Source organism: Triturus cristatus, chromosome 2_2 (genome assembly GCF_964204655.1).
Source record: "Triturus cristatus chromosome 2_2, aTriCri1.1, whole genome shotgun sequence".
NCBI lineage: Eukaryota > Metazoa > Chordata > Amphibia > Caudata > Salamandridae > Triturus > Triturus cristatus.
The window spans coordinates 69,782,092-69,795,740 of record NC_140582.1 but is presented as its reverse complement, the minus strand read 5'-3'; the positions used below and the strand labels follow the sequence as shown (position 1 = coordinate 69,795,740).

Genomic DNA, 13,649 nt, shown 5'->3' with positions numbered 1-13,649 from the left:
ACAACGATGTCTCCATGCGCCCTCGATCATCTTCAGACAGGCGCAATGTCCCTCAACAAGAAACGAGAGTCATCCTCATCTCTATCAGACACCGGGGAGTAGACCACACAAAAATAGTCAGCAAAACACTCCACAATCTCGCCAGGGTCAGTCACATGCACACCATCAGAATTCTGAAGCACAGGGACCACATGGTTCGCTCTCTCCTTCTTATCAAGCCATGCAATCAATTTACCCGCCTTATCCCCGACATCATACAGTCTACCTTGCTGTTCCCTGTACATTGTCTTGGCAGCATCCGTAACAAGGGATTTATATTCGAACTGTTTCAAGCTAAGGGCGTGGAGCCTATCCTGGGTAACACCTAAGTCTAGATCAGCCTCCAACTCCAGTATTTCGGCCTCCAGCTTCACGACCTCCCCATTCCTAGCTTTCTTGGTCTCGACTATTAATGATAGGGCCTGTCCACGAATAACAGTTTTGAAGGCTTCCCACAGGGACACTGAGGACAAAACAGACCCCTCGTTCTCCAGAAAGTAGTGGTCGAGCGACTTAATGAGGCTGTTGCGAGTCTTGGGGTTGCGCAGATGCCAAGGGTTAATAGGGGCGATCCGTCCCGCGGCTTGCGTCCCAGTGTCGAAAAGAAGCCACACAGGGGAGTGATCTGAAATGCCCCGGGCCAGGTCTCTTACCTCCCCAACGTGAGGGGAGTGGGCCGCGGGCATGAGGAAGTAATCAAGCCTGGAGAGACTCCCATGAGCCCAGGAGTGGAAGGTGTATTGACATTGCATCGGATGCATTAACCTCCAGCAATCCACCAGACCAAAGGTGTCCAAAAACCCACCAAGCCATGATTGGGAAACGGGAAGGGCCCTGAGGGGGGTGGCGATCCAGATCGCCGGATAGCACTGAGTTGAAGTCCCCACCCATGAGGAGAAGACTATCGGGGAGTTCCAGCAACATCCGACCAACATCAGAGAAAGTGGAGGTCTGGAGGCCTGGGGAACATATATCGTGACTAAGGAAAGAGTCGTACCCTCCCACCTACCGGTTAGGGCGGCATAACGCCCTCTGTCGTCAAGGATGACATTATCAATCTCTAGTGGGAGGGAAGACCGGACCAGAATACCAACCCCTCTGGAACCAGTGGTGAACCCGGAGTGTGCCACCAATCGGTGCCCCCACCTATTCATAGCATGACACACATTGCCAACCAAATGCGTCTCCTGCAGGAGTACCACATCCGGAGTCAAACGACGCAAATATTGCAGTACAACACCCCGTTTAATACGATCCCCCAATCCATTGACGTTCCAAGATATCAACCTCAACCCACTACCCCCCATCCCCACAAGAGTTGCATGAGTCCCCCCACAGAGAGCAGGACACCTGAAACAGAAAAAGAACCAATATGCCACCTTGAGAAAAGAAAACACGAACACAAACACCCCCTCCCACCCCCCAACCAAAACCCGTTACAACTCCCCCCTCCCTGCACCCCTGCAGACTAAAAAGCCACCCCAAAATGCAGTGTGCCTGTCGCCCTAACAATCCCATTCTACAAAAAGACCCCGGAGGAGGAGAGAGGCCCGTCTCCACCCGCCACCCGGACGCGAACTACTATAAGGCAAAATATACAAAAGAAGTAGAACCCAACTGAGCAATGTCCGATTGTCAAGGTTAGGGACCAGAAGGTCACTTCTGTGTAGGCTCACCACCCTCGGCACCACCAGGGTGCCCCGTGCGATCGCCCCGACCAGGCAGGGAATCCAACCAGTCACTCACATTGTCCGGTCGCTCAAAAAAGAAGGTCCGTTCCTCGTATTCCACTCGAAGCCTGGTAGGGAAAAGCATAGCATACTTCAATCCCGGGTCCCGGAGATGTCGCTTAACCCCCTGAAAGCCCATCCTCTGTCTCTGGACAAGTTGAGTGAAGTCCGGGAAAAAATTGACAGAGGAATGTTCAAATTTCACCGGGCCGTGCACTCTCGAAGCTTGCAAAATCGCATCACGGTCTCTGAAATGAAAAAGTTTTGCGATGATAGGCCTCGGAGGAGCGCCAGGCTTGGGCTTACCGCCCGGGACACGGTGTGCACGCTCCAACTTGCTCAGTCCAGATGGGGCAAGATGGGTGAGGATCAGATCTTCGACCAGGAGGTCAACCGAACGAGTCTCGGGATTCTCTGGAACACCTATGACGCGAATGTTGTTGCGTCTTGCCCTGTTCTCAAAATCCTCCAGCCGATGGGACATCAAGTCGTTGGCCGATTTCAGAGTGCCAAGGTCTGTTTGAAGTTCCGACACATCGGCCGTGAGGCTGGAAGTCTTCAAATCCAATGACTTCACCTTCTCGTTAGTCTTAGACAGGTCGGCCCTGATTAGAGTGACATCAATGGCGACCGTGTCAATTTTACGAGCCAGAGCCTCATACTGCTGGCCGATGGTCTCCTTCATGCCGGTGATGGCGCCTATAATGTCCTGCAGGGACAGGTCAACAGGGGCAGAATGTTGTTGCGTCTTGCCCTGTTCTCAAAATCCTCCAGCCGATGGGACATCAAGTCGTTGGCCGATTTCAGAGTGCCAAGGTCTGTTTGAAGTTCCGACACATCGGCCGTGAGGCTGGAAGTCTTCAAATCCAATGACTTCACCTTCTCGTTAGTCTTAGACAGGTCGGCCCTGATTAGAGTGACATCAATGGCGACCGTGTCAATTTTACGAGCCAGAGCCTCATACTGCTGGCCGATGGTCTCCTTCATGCCGGTGATGGCGCCCATAATGTCCTGCAGGGACAGGTCAACAGGGGCAGAAGGGTCGTCTCTGGCGTCCTCCGGGGTACTGCTGGAGAGCCCAGGGGATCCTTTGGCTTGAGTGTAACGGTCCATAACATTTGTCTGGAACGGTCCCCCACGAAGAGGCGTCTTGGTCTTCCGCTTCTCGGGTTCACCCCTGCCCGTCATGTTGGAAGATGCACCCCGGAGGGGCCCGCGAGACCTGGTGAATATGGCCACCGGCAAGTCGGGCACCAACAGGTCAAGAAGCTGGCTCGTACGGTCCGGAGAAAGTCACGACTTGACCCAAGAGGCTATAATAAGGAGGCAGCGATGACACTAAATGGAGGCTGGATTGGTCCCCGGCCGAGCGAAACGGTCTCTCAATCAGACCATGTCAGGATTCGGAAACGAAACCGAAAGTGGGGGTGCGGCCACCGATGAGGTCCCACTGCCGTTGTTGTTCAACTACGTCCCGGCTCCACAAATCACCAAGTCCCCGGCACGGCCTCCAGGTGGGCCTCAAAAGTTCAAAGTGCTGTAATTCTGGTCGCCCAAGTCCGATTCAAATTCTGGAAAGAGTTATGGACTCAGTCGAGGTTCACCTTCGAGAGTCCGTCCGAGAAATCAGGATATCATCAGGATAAATTGCGAGGAGTGGCGAGGGTCCGGGGAGCCCTGTGCTCACGCGACCATCTTGGATGCGCGCTAAGCTCCTCCCTGCCCACTGTTGTTTTTTTAAATAATTTTTTTTAAAGTAAAAATTAGAGAAACATTAAGTTTGGTCTCTCTGCCCATGTAAGACTGTTTGAGACTCTGGCCTGAAGTAAGATTGAATGGGTGCGAGATTCTCTGTGTTTGAGACTGCTCACGTGAAGGCAAGCACTATTGTATTAGGATTAAAGAAATAGGTACCTGTAGACCAGTACACCAGGCAGGAGACCTTAGATGCTTATGTGGAGGGCCCATGAGAAAACAAAGACCAGGATGGAAGCAAATGAGTTTGGCCTAAAGTTTAGGGGCTCGATTCACAAAGGGACTTACGACTCGTAAAGTTACGCGTGCAGAGTCACCGCACTGGTGGATTTTCCACACTGAGAACTGAAATACGGAGATTCCATCCCGAGTGCGGAGGTTCTGCCCTGAGTGCAGAGTATCTGCACTCATAATTTTACTACACAGAAGTCCCTTTGGGATTTGGGCCCTTACTGTAGAGAGAAAATACAAATAAAATAAACATTCCACTTATTCAAGTAACAAAGCATGGCAAATGATTGTGCTCACCTGTGGACCTATTAGTGTTTTTTCTCCTCCCAAGTTCATGAGCATCCATTACATAATCATCTTCCTCTTTAATGCTGAATGAAACAACTGATGTGATAATGGAATGATCTGGAATTGGAAGAAACATCTAAGTAAAGGTGTGTTTATTTGTATATCACCACAGAGAAATAGAGTAAAATTATAACCACGGACAAAGTCAAATTAAAACAACATTGTTAAATATTTTTAGCATGTGTGGCTGTCAATACACATGCTTAGCATGCTCCTGCAATCTAGTGTTTGGCTCAGACATGCACAACCTCCTCAAAGAAATTTCTTTACTCACTAGATGCAGTGAGACTCCTCCTCTAAATGTACGTTGCGCATGGCCGCCAACTTCATGTTACCAATATTTTTTCCCGCCATCGTGTTCTGATTTGAACCTATAAGGCTCTAAGTTTCGGCATGGTCCTCACGTGTTTTTCAGATCTTTTTGGTGTCCTTTCTTCATAATTTGTTCCTAGCTGCTACTATCTAATATTGAAGTCTTGCTCGTGGTTGAGCGTTGTCTGAGCCTAGCCCTTTTTAAAGCCAAAGATTCACCTCCACCTGGTGTCCCCTCCAAGAATGAGCACAAGTTATAGAAAGATCACAGCTTCAATACTGTCCCCAATGCCATGCTACGGACCTGTGGACCGATGAGCATCAGGTCTGCAATCTATGCTTGCCATGACTATGCAAACCGCCCAGCATGCCTGACATTCAGGTCGAACAAAATCAGCTGGAAAGTCAAGGGGCACATACCATTCAGTGAGAATATATCTCTGGAACCCAGGACATCTTACAGGCCCATAAAGAGGAAGAGGACAGACTATCAGGCGTAACCCTCGCACAAAGTACAGCTAGTTCACAGCCTTGCTGATCCAACGATAAACAAAAGGTGTCCCCAAGCTCAAGCCCGACTCTTGGGTGAAATCAACTACACAAACTGTAAGTAAACTGCAGCAAAAGCACAAGATCATTCCCTGCGCCGAGGTAGAGCACCACTCCCAAGGAAGTAGGGCTTCGAGCCCGAAGCATGTAGATAGAGATAAGACTGTACAAGAGTCACTGCCCTTTGCAATGCCTGGTCAGAACCAGCACAAACTAACAGAGGGTGCCAACCATCCACCGAAGCCGGCCACACCTAGACTTGCTTCCACAATGAAGCCGTTATTTAATCTGAAATCATCCAGGGCAAGTGCCACTTATTTGGTGCTGAGACCCTTATCAGCTCCAAAGTCTCCCGCTCTGGCCACCACTCCGGATTCTAAAGGCACATCTGCTCCAAAAAAACACCCACCGATGCCCAAACACGATCGATGTCGAAGACTCACTCTGCACCAAAAACTAACTCTGCTCCGAAGCAGCATCACTCACAAGCACAAAAGTATACAGAGTCACGCAAGCCGCCAGCAAAACCCTCAGAGGAGGATGCAGAGGCCACCTTCCTTGAGTTGAGCCAGCCAGAACTGGACATTAGGCAACAATGCCTCTTCATTGATCAGCTCACAGGGCAAAATTCAACCGGGATTCCTCCACCACTGGACCCTAGACCATGCAAAAAAAAAAACTGGCTTTAGAGGAAGTTCTGTCCCCAAGTCTTCCACATAAGAGCCACCTATTAAAAAACATAGGGACAATGCGATCAGTCCTATACCACTGCCATAAACACCACCACCACAATATCCTACCTGCTCCCCACCATCCACTCCTCCACCATTGCCTCTGTCAGACTCCCCACCACAGGCAAGTTTTTCTATCTTCCCATAGGACAGCCCCTACGAACCATTTGACCCTTACGATCAACAAGAAGGAGAAGGACCAATAGATGATCAATGGGAGGATTATAATGTAGCTCCACCAGGGGATCCAGAGCTAGATCATTAGCCTGTTAGGCCCTCCCCTGTAGATGATACCCCCTCGTACCGTTCAGGGCGCTGCCACCTACCATGAGGTACATATGCATTTGGGGCAGGCAAAAGAGGACTTTCAGGTCGAGACACTATACAAGTTAGAGAGGTCCATCCAGTTCCTACCAATGCTAAAAAGGATTGCCATATTTGCCCAACAAAACTTTAAAAACCTTGTTAGAGCAAGGGAGGTTATCACGCAGGTGGGAAAAAAAGTTTAAACAATCTCTTAATGACCCCACATATAACAAGAGGCAAAATCTTCCAGGCTCCCTTGTTCTACATGCCACCCGCAAGTGCGCCTCTGCCCAGGACACATGTGATGCTTCTCCTCCAGACAAGAAGAGTAAAACGAGAAATGAAGCGGGCAAGAGTGTTGTGGTGGGAGCAGTTACCATCGGCAAATTACCAACTCAGTCACTCTCCTATCTATATATGATAGGCCACAGTGGGAGAAGATGGAGGATCTCCTCAAACACCTTCCTGAGTTACATAACAAAATGGTGGAGGAAATTAATTAAGTCTGAAGGCAAGGTAATTTCCAATGTGAATATCAAATACACGTTGTGCATTGGATGCGGCCGATACTACCTCTAGAGGGGTGGTCAAAAGCATCATTTTGCGCTGTCACGCCTGGCTTCATATTGCAGGTTTTAAACCTGAGGTGCAACAACATCTCATCAACCTGCTATTTGACTGAGGACACCACTTCAGCCCGCTGATTGATGTTTGTTGCAAAAAATATAAAATACACAAAGACTGCAAACTTTTTGGGGTCCTTTCACAAATACTAATAAATAGGTGGGTCAAGGCATACAGCCCCTGAACAAGGTCACTCGTATTAAAGGCAACAGCAGTCCTATCAACATTAGGCTGGCAGAGAGTAGAACAGAGGGACTTACAGAGGGAATCACAAAGAATGAAACAGAAGAGGTGCCAGCAAGGGGTCTACCCATCCTAAACAGTGACAGTCCAGAAATTCCCCCACCTCGACCTCACGTCACCTGTCAGGAGGTGAAGTGATTTCCCCCATCCAACAAATCACCTTAAACAAATTAGTGTGAGGCATTATAGGACATGGTTATTGCCTCAAACTACATGCACCCCCCCAACATTCCCCCACACTCACAAGCTCAGTACCAAACACCCCCACCTCCTCCTCCAAGAAGAGGTTGTTTACTCTTACTAAAGGGGGCAATAAAACATGCACCTCTGCAACACCAGGAGACAGGAGTATACCCGTACTTCCCCAAGAAGGATAAATCCGTCAGGTCAATCCTCAATCTCCGGCCCCTCAACCATTACATCCTGTCAGAACACTTCAAAATGACCACACTGCAAGAGGTCATACAGCACCTTCATCAGGGTGACCTCATGATGGTGCTCGATCTCCAAGACACCTATTGCCACATTCCCATCCACCGTGCACATCACAATTACCTGCACTTCATGGCAGGTGGTCATCGTTACCAGTTCAAGGTATTACATTTTGAGGCACCACAGCCCAAAGGGTGTTGACAAACTGTCTGGCTGTCGTTCGCCACCAAGAAACTCATGTATTGCCATACCTGGTTGATTGGTTAATCAACAGCAGCGCACACACAGTTTCCCTGCTTAACCGAATGAGATTTACCATAAACGTCACAAAATCCAATTTTATGCTGTTATAGTTACAGCTGTTCCTTGACTCCATACTCCACATGCTCACTACCAAGGGGTATCACAACCAAAAAAGGGCTGCCAACCTAAAACACCTGCTGCCCCTTTTTTCATTCAAACACAAGGCTGCACATGAGGCCTTTGCAAGACTGTATGGCAGTCCAATGTTCACAATAACAGGGTCAGTGAGGAGATCCAGAATTGGTTCAGGGCAAAGCACACCACTGCCTGCAATGGTCAATACTCACCAACATGGTGCAAGGCAGACTTTTCACAGATTCAGTCCTGCAAAAGTACCATTACCACAGGTGCCTTCATCCTACGATGGACCGCTCACTTACAGCACCACACAATAAAGATGCAGTGGCCCTCTCAATATTACGGTTTGGGTAGGAAAGTAGGATCTGCTTCTTATAGTTAACCCCACTTTTTGCTTTATATGATGCTGTTTTTGACTAGTCTGACTGGGATCCTGCTAATCAGGACCACAGTCTATCTGCTTTCTCCCTAAACTGTTATGGTATGTACTTCGGCACGCTCCAGATTGGATACTGGGCTACCCTTGTCAGTCCCTAGTATATGGTACACATGCACCCAGGGCATAGGTACCCCAGAGGTCTCCCATGAGCTGAAGCATGCATTATGCCACCCATGAGAGAGCATGCAAAATGGAACTACAGGCCTGCCATTGCAGCCTGTATAAATTGGTGCATGCACCACTTATTAAAGATAAAGGTTTACTATATCTAAGGGTCACTACACTTAAAACCTATGTCACCCCTATAGCAGGCCTTTACGATCCTGAAGGCAGGGTGATTGGTTCTAAGTGAGAGGGTGCCCCAGCATGAGAAGGACACCCCTGCAGCCTACGGAGTCCATTCTCCCGGGTTGTCAGTGAAGCAGCCATATACTACTATAGAGGGGCATTACGCGATTGTGTGATGACCATCTCGAAAACGGCTGCAACAAACCTATCGTGTTTGGTGTCAAATATGTTGGAATCATACCTCGACACTGGGGAGGTATGATTCCACCCATTGGGAGAGCCCTCCGTTAAGCTCTGAATGTTCCCAGTACTAGCCTTCTTGACCACGGACAGCACAAAATGGTTGCTGCCGACCAGAGACACATTTCTGCCCTCCTGCTACTGAGCAACCCTGAGCAGGGAAAGGCAGAACAATAGGCATCCTGTCACAGGGATGTGTGACCACCTCCCAGACAGGATTTAGTATATAAGGGCTGGGTGGGTGTGCTTGCAAAGCACCTGAAAGTCTGCATGAGGGGCACATTTGGTGTCCCTGTGTATAGTCCAGTTCAAACCAGTCCTGGGAGCCATTGGCTTCCACTCTGGTGCGAAACTTGACAAAGGACATGGGAGTAACCTCCCCCCTGTCCAGGCCTTCCTCTGGGAGGTTCCCCTGAATCTTCTTAACCCTCTCCTTAGGGTACTTAAGGGCTTACCTGCATGTAGGTCCCTAGATTCGTCATGGACAAGATTCAGAACTGAAACCATTGTACTTTGACCGTCTGGGCACTCTGGACTTCGCTGGACTTCGTTTGGGCCTAACTTTGTCTACCTCTCAGTCTGCTGCATCGTCTGTGCCTGAGCACTGTACAGGATCCGTGCAGGACCTGTGGAGGATCCAAGACACCTGAAGATAATCTCCCTTGAAGTGAAGGAGTCACTCCCCTGTAATCGCAGACACCGCAACACTGCTGACCGGTCTGCTGATCCCGAGCTCCTATGGACTCTGAAGGGTCCAGCAACACAGGAGGCGGGTTTCTATGTTCCTTGAGGCCCAAGCTGCCCTCTCACCGAGTTTGAGACCAGTATCCCTCATGGGGGCTGCAATAGCCGAACCCCTGTGCACCGTGTATATTTTCAAGTGCATGTGCTTGTTGGCAATTCCTTGACAAGTGCATTGGGCTCCGAGCAGCACCAACCTCTGACAACTTTTCCTACAAAGATCTTCAACCACCTCGCACAGAGTGCTCCGTGGCCTGTTGTTTTGTGAAACTGCTCGAGGTCCTCTTGCAACTCCTGTGCCTCCGACCTGTGGGTCCAATTGAGGATCAAATTTGCTTTTCTTGGGCTGCCCTGGTTGCTCCAGGCTTGCCCTGACTGCCCTGGTTGTGGTGAGTCTCCTGGACCTTACTGGTCCGAACCGTACACTTCCTTGACATCCTGTGTGGGTTGCTTTTGCCAAGGCTTGTTGGTGCTCCCGCCGGACACGACCCCTCAGCACTCAACATCCTTTGTGGGACAGCTCGCATCCGGCTCCTGGTCGTCCTCAACGTCGCCTGGTCCCTGCAGTTGCAGAGTCGGTCACCGTCAACTATCCCGAAGCACCCGACATTGGTGGGCATTTGTCTACCGAGCCCCTGGTCACTCTCAAGTGACCCAGACTCTGTCCTCTCTGCTTTCAGGTACTCCTCGACAAGAATCCACGTTTGGATTCTAACTGACACTTTCTCCTCTTCCAGCACCGGCACTTTCTCGAAGTCCTCCACTGGGATTGACTGTGGTTTCAACGTCACTTCACACCTACGCACCCGGCTTTCCTGGGTTAGGTAACTTGGGTACTTCGGTATCCACGGGGTTTCTTCGAAGTCCACTGGGAAGAGTCCGTAATCTTTAAAATTCCAACCGCGACTTACACATAGACTTGTATGGAGCACGAAGTTGTGTTCACACACTGCATACGCACTCCATAGGGTCCCTATCTACTCAGTTTGGGTGGTTCATTGGGGTCCCAGCAATTCTATGTCCTCTCGACATTGTCCTGACTCGAGTCGTGGTTCTTATACCACTTTCTTAGCATATGGTTTGGTCCCCCCCTGGGGCCCACTGTATATTAGTGCTATTTACTGTAATTTCTTTGCTAAAGTATTGTGTGCTTTGTGTCTATCTCTGTGTAGGAGATACTGTAATGTACTAGAGTGTTATATAATAAATACATATTTTTATAACTACTGTGTGGTTCTCTTTTAATTTAATCGATACTATAAGATTGCATTCTGGTAAAACAAGCTGCTTTGCACTCCTTCAAGACTATGCCTGAAGACTGCTCTCCACAGCTATCACTTGGATAGCTTTCTAAAGGTTGTCTGAGACGTCTTATGTCCTGTCTGGACTTGTGAAAGGTGCCCACTTTAATTAGTGGACATCATATACTAGGCCAGCTTCTCACAGTTGCCACATCAACTTCCTAGAGCGTTTTGCTATACAACTCATTCTCACAGCTTTTCTCCATCTCATTAGGGGAAAATTGTTTCTAATCAAAACAAACAATATGATAGCAATGGATGACATACAGAAGAAAGAGGCACACATTCACCGCAGGTCTCGCACCTAGCACAAGCCATCTGGCATTGGGCACTTGGCCATAAAGTTCACATAATGGCGGAAAACCTTCTAGGAATAAATGACTTTGCAGACCCACACAGCAGGACACATCAACCAGGCCACGAGTATGAACTCTACTCTTAAAGTCCTTCACACACACTTCCAGTGATAGGGCACTCCGCAAATAGACCTATTTGCAACAGTTGAAAACGCAAAATGCCCAAGCTGTGCCACCAGATACCTACACCCACAGTACATGGAGAATGCACTATGTATGAAATGGTGAGGTATATTTAACTACATTTTTCCATCTCTCCCTCTGCTTCCATTTGTCCTCAGGAAGCTTAGGCAAACAACTTACCCTCATTCTAGTGGCTCCCACACGGGCCAGGCAGCCCTGGTTCTCCACCCTACTAGAATTCTCAGACCAGTTCTGCTCACACAAAGACAAGAATAGTCAGACATCCAGACCCAGCACAGCTCGATCTTGCGATTTGGCACCTGATTTCCTAGAGTTGGGTACCAGCACCTACCACAAGAATGCATGTTCATCTTTAAGGAGGCTAGGTGCTCTACAACTCACACTTGTTATGCATCAAAGTGGAAAATATTTGTCCATTACTGTATCACCAACAAATCTAACCCTTCAAAAATTAAACTATAAGATGTAGTTACTTACCTTCACCACTTACAAAAGACAGTGTTAGCTAACACATCTATCCGCCTTCATCTAACAGCAGTCACTGCTTACATGCAGAACAGACAACATACCTCTCTGTTCAGGATACCAGTGGTTAAAGCAGTTATGAAGACACTAAAGAGGATAATACCTCCACGAGCCCCACCAGCCCCATCTGGAATCTCACTACAGTCCTTACGAGACTTATGGTTTCACGATTTGAACTTTTACACTCATTCCCTCTTCAATTCCTTTCATGGAAAGTAGCCTTACTAGGCACTATTATCTCCCTTAGGAGCATTAGCGAGTTATAAGACTACCATCCAAGGCCCCCTTATACGGGTCCATGATAGGGTAGTTCTCAGAACAATCCTAAGCTTCTTCCTAAATTAGTATTACCTTTCCATCTTAATCAAACTATTGAACTTCCAGTTTTCTTCCCACGGCCTGATATTGTGGCTAAAAGGGCACTGCACACTTTAGACGTTAAAAAGGCCCCTTATGAATTACATAGATGAGACTAAACCATTCAACAAATCAGACGAGCTATGTGTCTCATTTGCTGAACCTCACAAGGAACATACCATTTCCAAGCTGCCATGGTGGGCTGGATAGTCAACAGTATTTAAAACTTCTGAACCTCAAGGATGAACAAGTTACTTACCTTCGGTAACAATATATCTGTAAGAAACATTAGTTAGTTAGATTCCTCACCTTAGAATATCCCCAGGTGTTAGGCTGGATCCGGAAAGATTTTTCGTCAGCAATACCCTTGAGCGTCGCTAGGCGTCGTCTGCTGCTCCGCGTCCATTGTTGCGTCGTGATCGCCGGAATGACGTCGTCGGAGTACTTAGATGCCGCCCTCGCGCACTGACGTCAGTTCTTGTACATAGCTTTCCGCGCCAGGAACGCAGAGCCATGCAAGAGACCGACACTGGTGCCAAGAATCTAGGGCCCTGAAAGGGACGACCTCAACCCTAGTTATCGGTTCGCAGAACGGGGAGGATGGGTGGGGCGGTGAGGAATCTAACTAACTAATGTTTCTTACAGATATATATCGTTACCGAAGGTAAGTAACTTGTTCATCTGAAAGAAACACGTTAGTTAGATTCCTCACCTTAGAATAGATACCCCAGCAATACCGACCCCGGCGGTGGGTCTGCGAACCAAGATCACACCAGAAAGTCCTGGAGAACAGAACGGCCAAAGAAGCCGTCTCTCCGGACTTGCCTGTCCAGGCAATAATGTTTGGCAAACGTGTGCAGCGAGGCCCACGTTGCTGCCTGACAAATGTCCTGCAAGGGGACTCCCCGGCCCAGGCCAGTGGTCGCCGCTGTGGCCCACGTGGAATGGGCCCTCAGCCCTACAGGAGGTTCCTTTTTAGCTAAAGAATAACAGGCCTTGATACACAAAACGACCCACCGAGAGATGGTTCGCTTGTGCACCGCCCGCACCTTCTTAGCGCCCACGTAGCCAACAAAGAGTTGGTCGTCCACCCGGAACTGTTTGGTGCGGTCCAGATAGAAGGACAGCGCCGGTTTTGGGTCCAGACGGTGGAGCCTCTCTTCCTCTTTCGAGGGATGCAGAGGCGGAAAGAAGGTGGGCAGAGTAACAGACTGGCCGATGTAGAAGGCAGTTAGCACCTTAGGGAGAAAGGAAGGACGAGTCCTAAGAACAACTTTGTCCGGATGGACAGAAAGGAAAGGAGGCTTAGAAGAGAGAGCCTGGAGCTCACTCACCCTTCTAGCAGAGGTGATGGCAACCAGGAAAGCAGTCTTAAGAGTCAGAAGACGAAGGGGACAATTATGAAGTGGCTCAAAGGGAGCGCACATAAGATAGGTCAAGACTAGATTCAAATCCCACTGAGGCATTACGAAGGGGACAGGAGGAAACATGTGAGTAATGCCCTTAAAGAATCGAGAAACAACAGGGGATTTAAAAAGAAAAGGCTGATCAGGAAGCCGTAAGAAGGCAGAAATAGC

The 13,649-nt window shown here is 48.9% G+C and overlaps 1 protein-coding gene across 1 annotated transcript in view; it reads right to left on the bottom strand.

Annotated features, from left to right (window-relative positions):
• LOC146861865 (zinc finger protein 484-like) overlaps nt 1–13,649 on the bottom strand; it is a 194,541-nt gene that overhangs the window by 62,621 nt on the left and 118,271 nt on the right. The window contains exon 6 of the mRNA XM_085641038.1: nt 4,053–4,160. Coding sequence (XP_085497164.1) covers nt 4,053–4,160 — 108 coding nt within the window. The remainder of the gene's footprint in view (nt 1–4,052; nt 4,161–13,649) is intronic.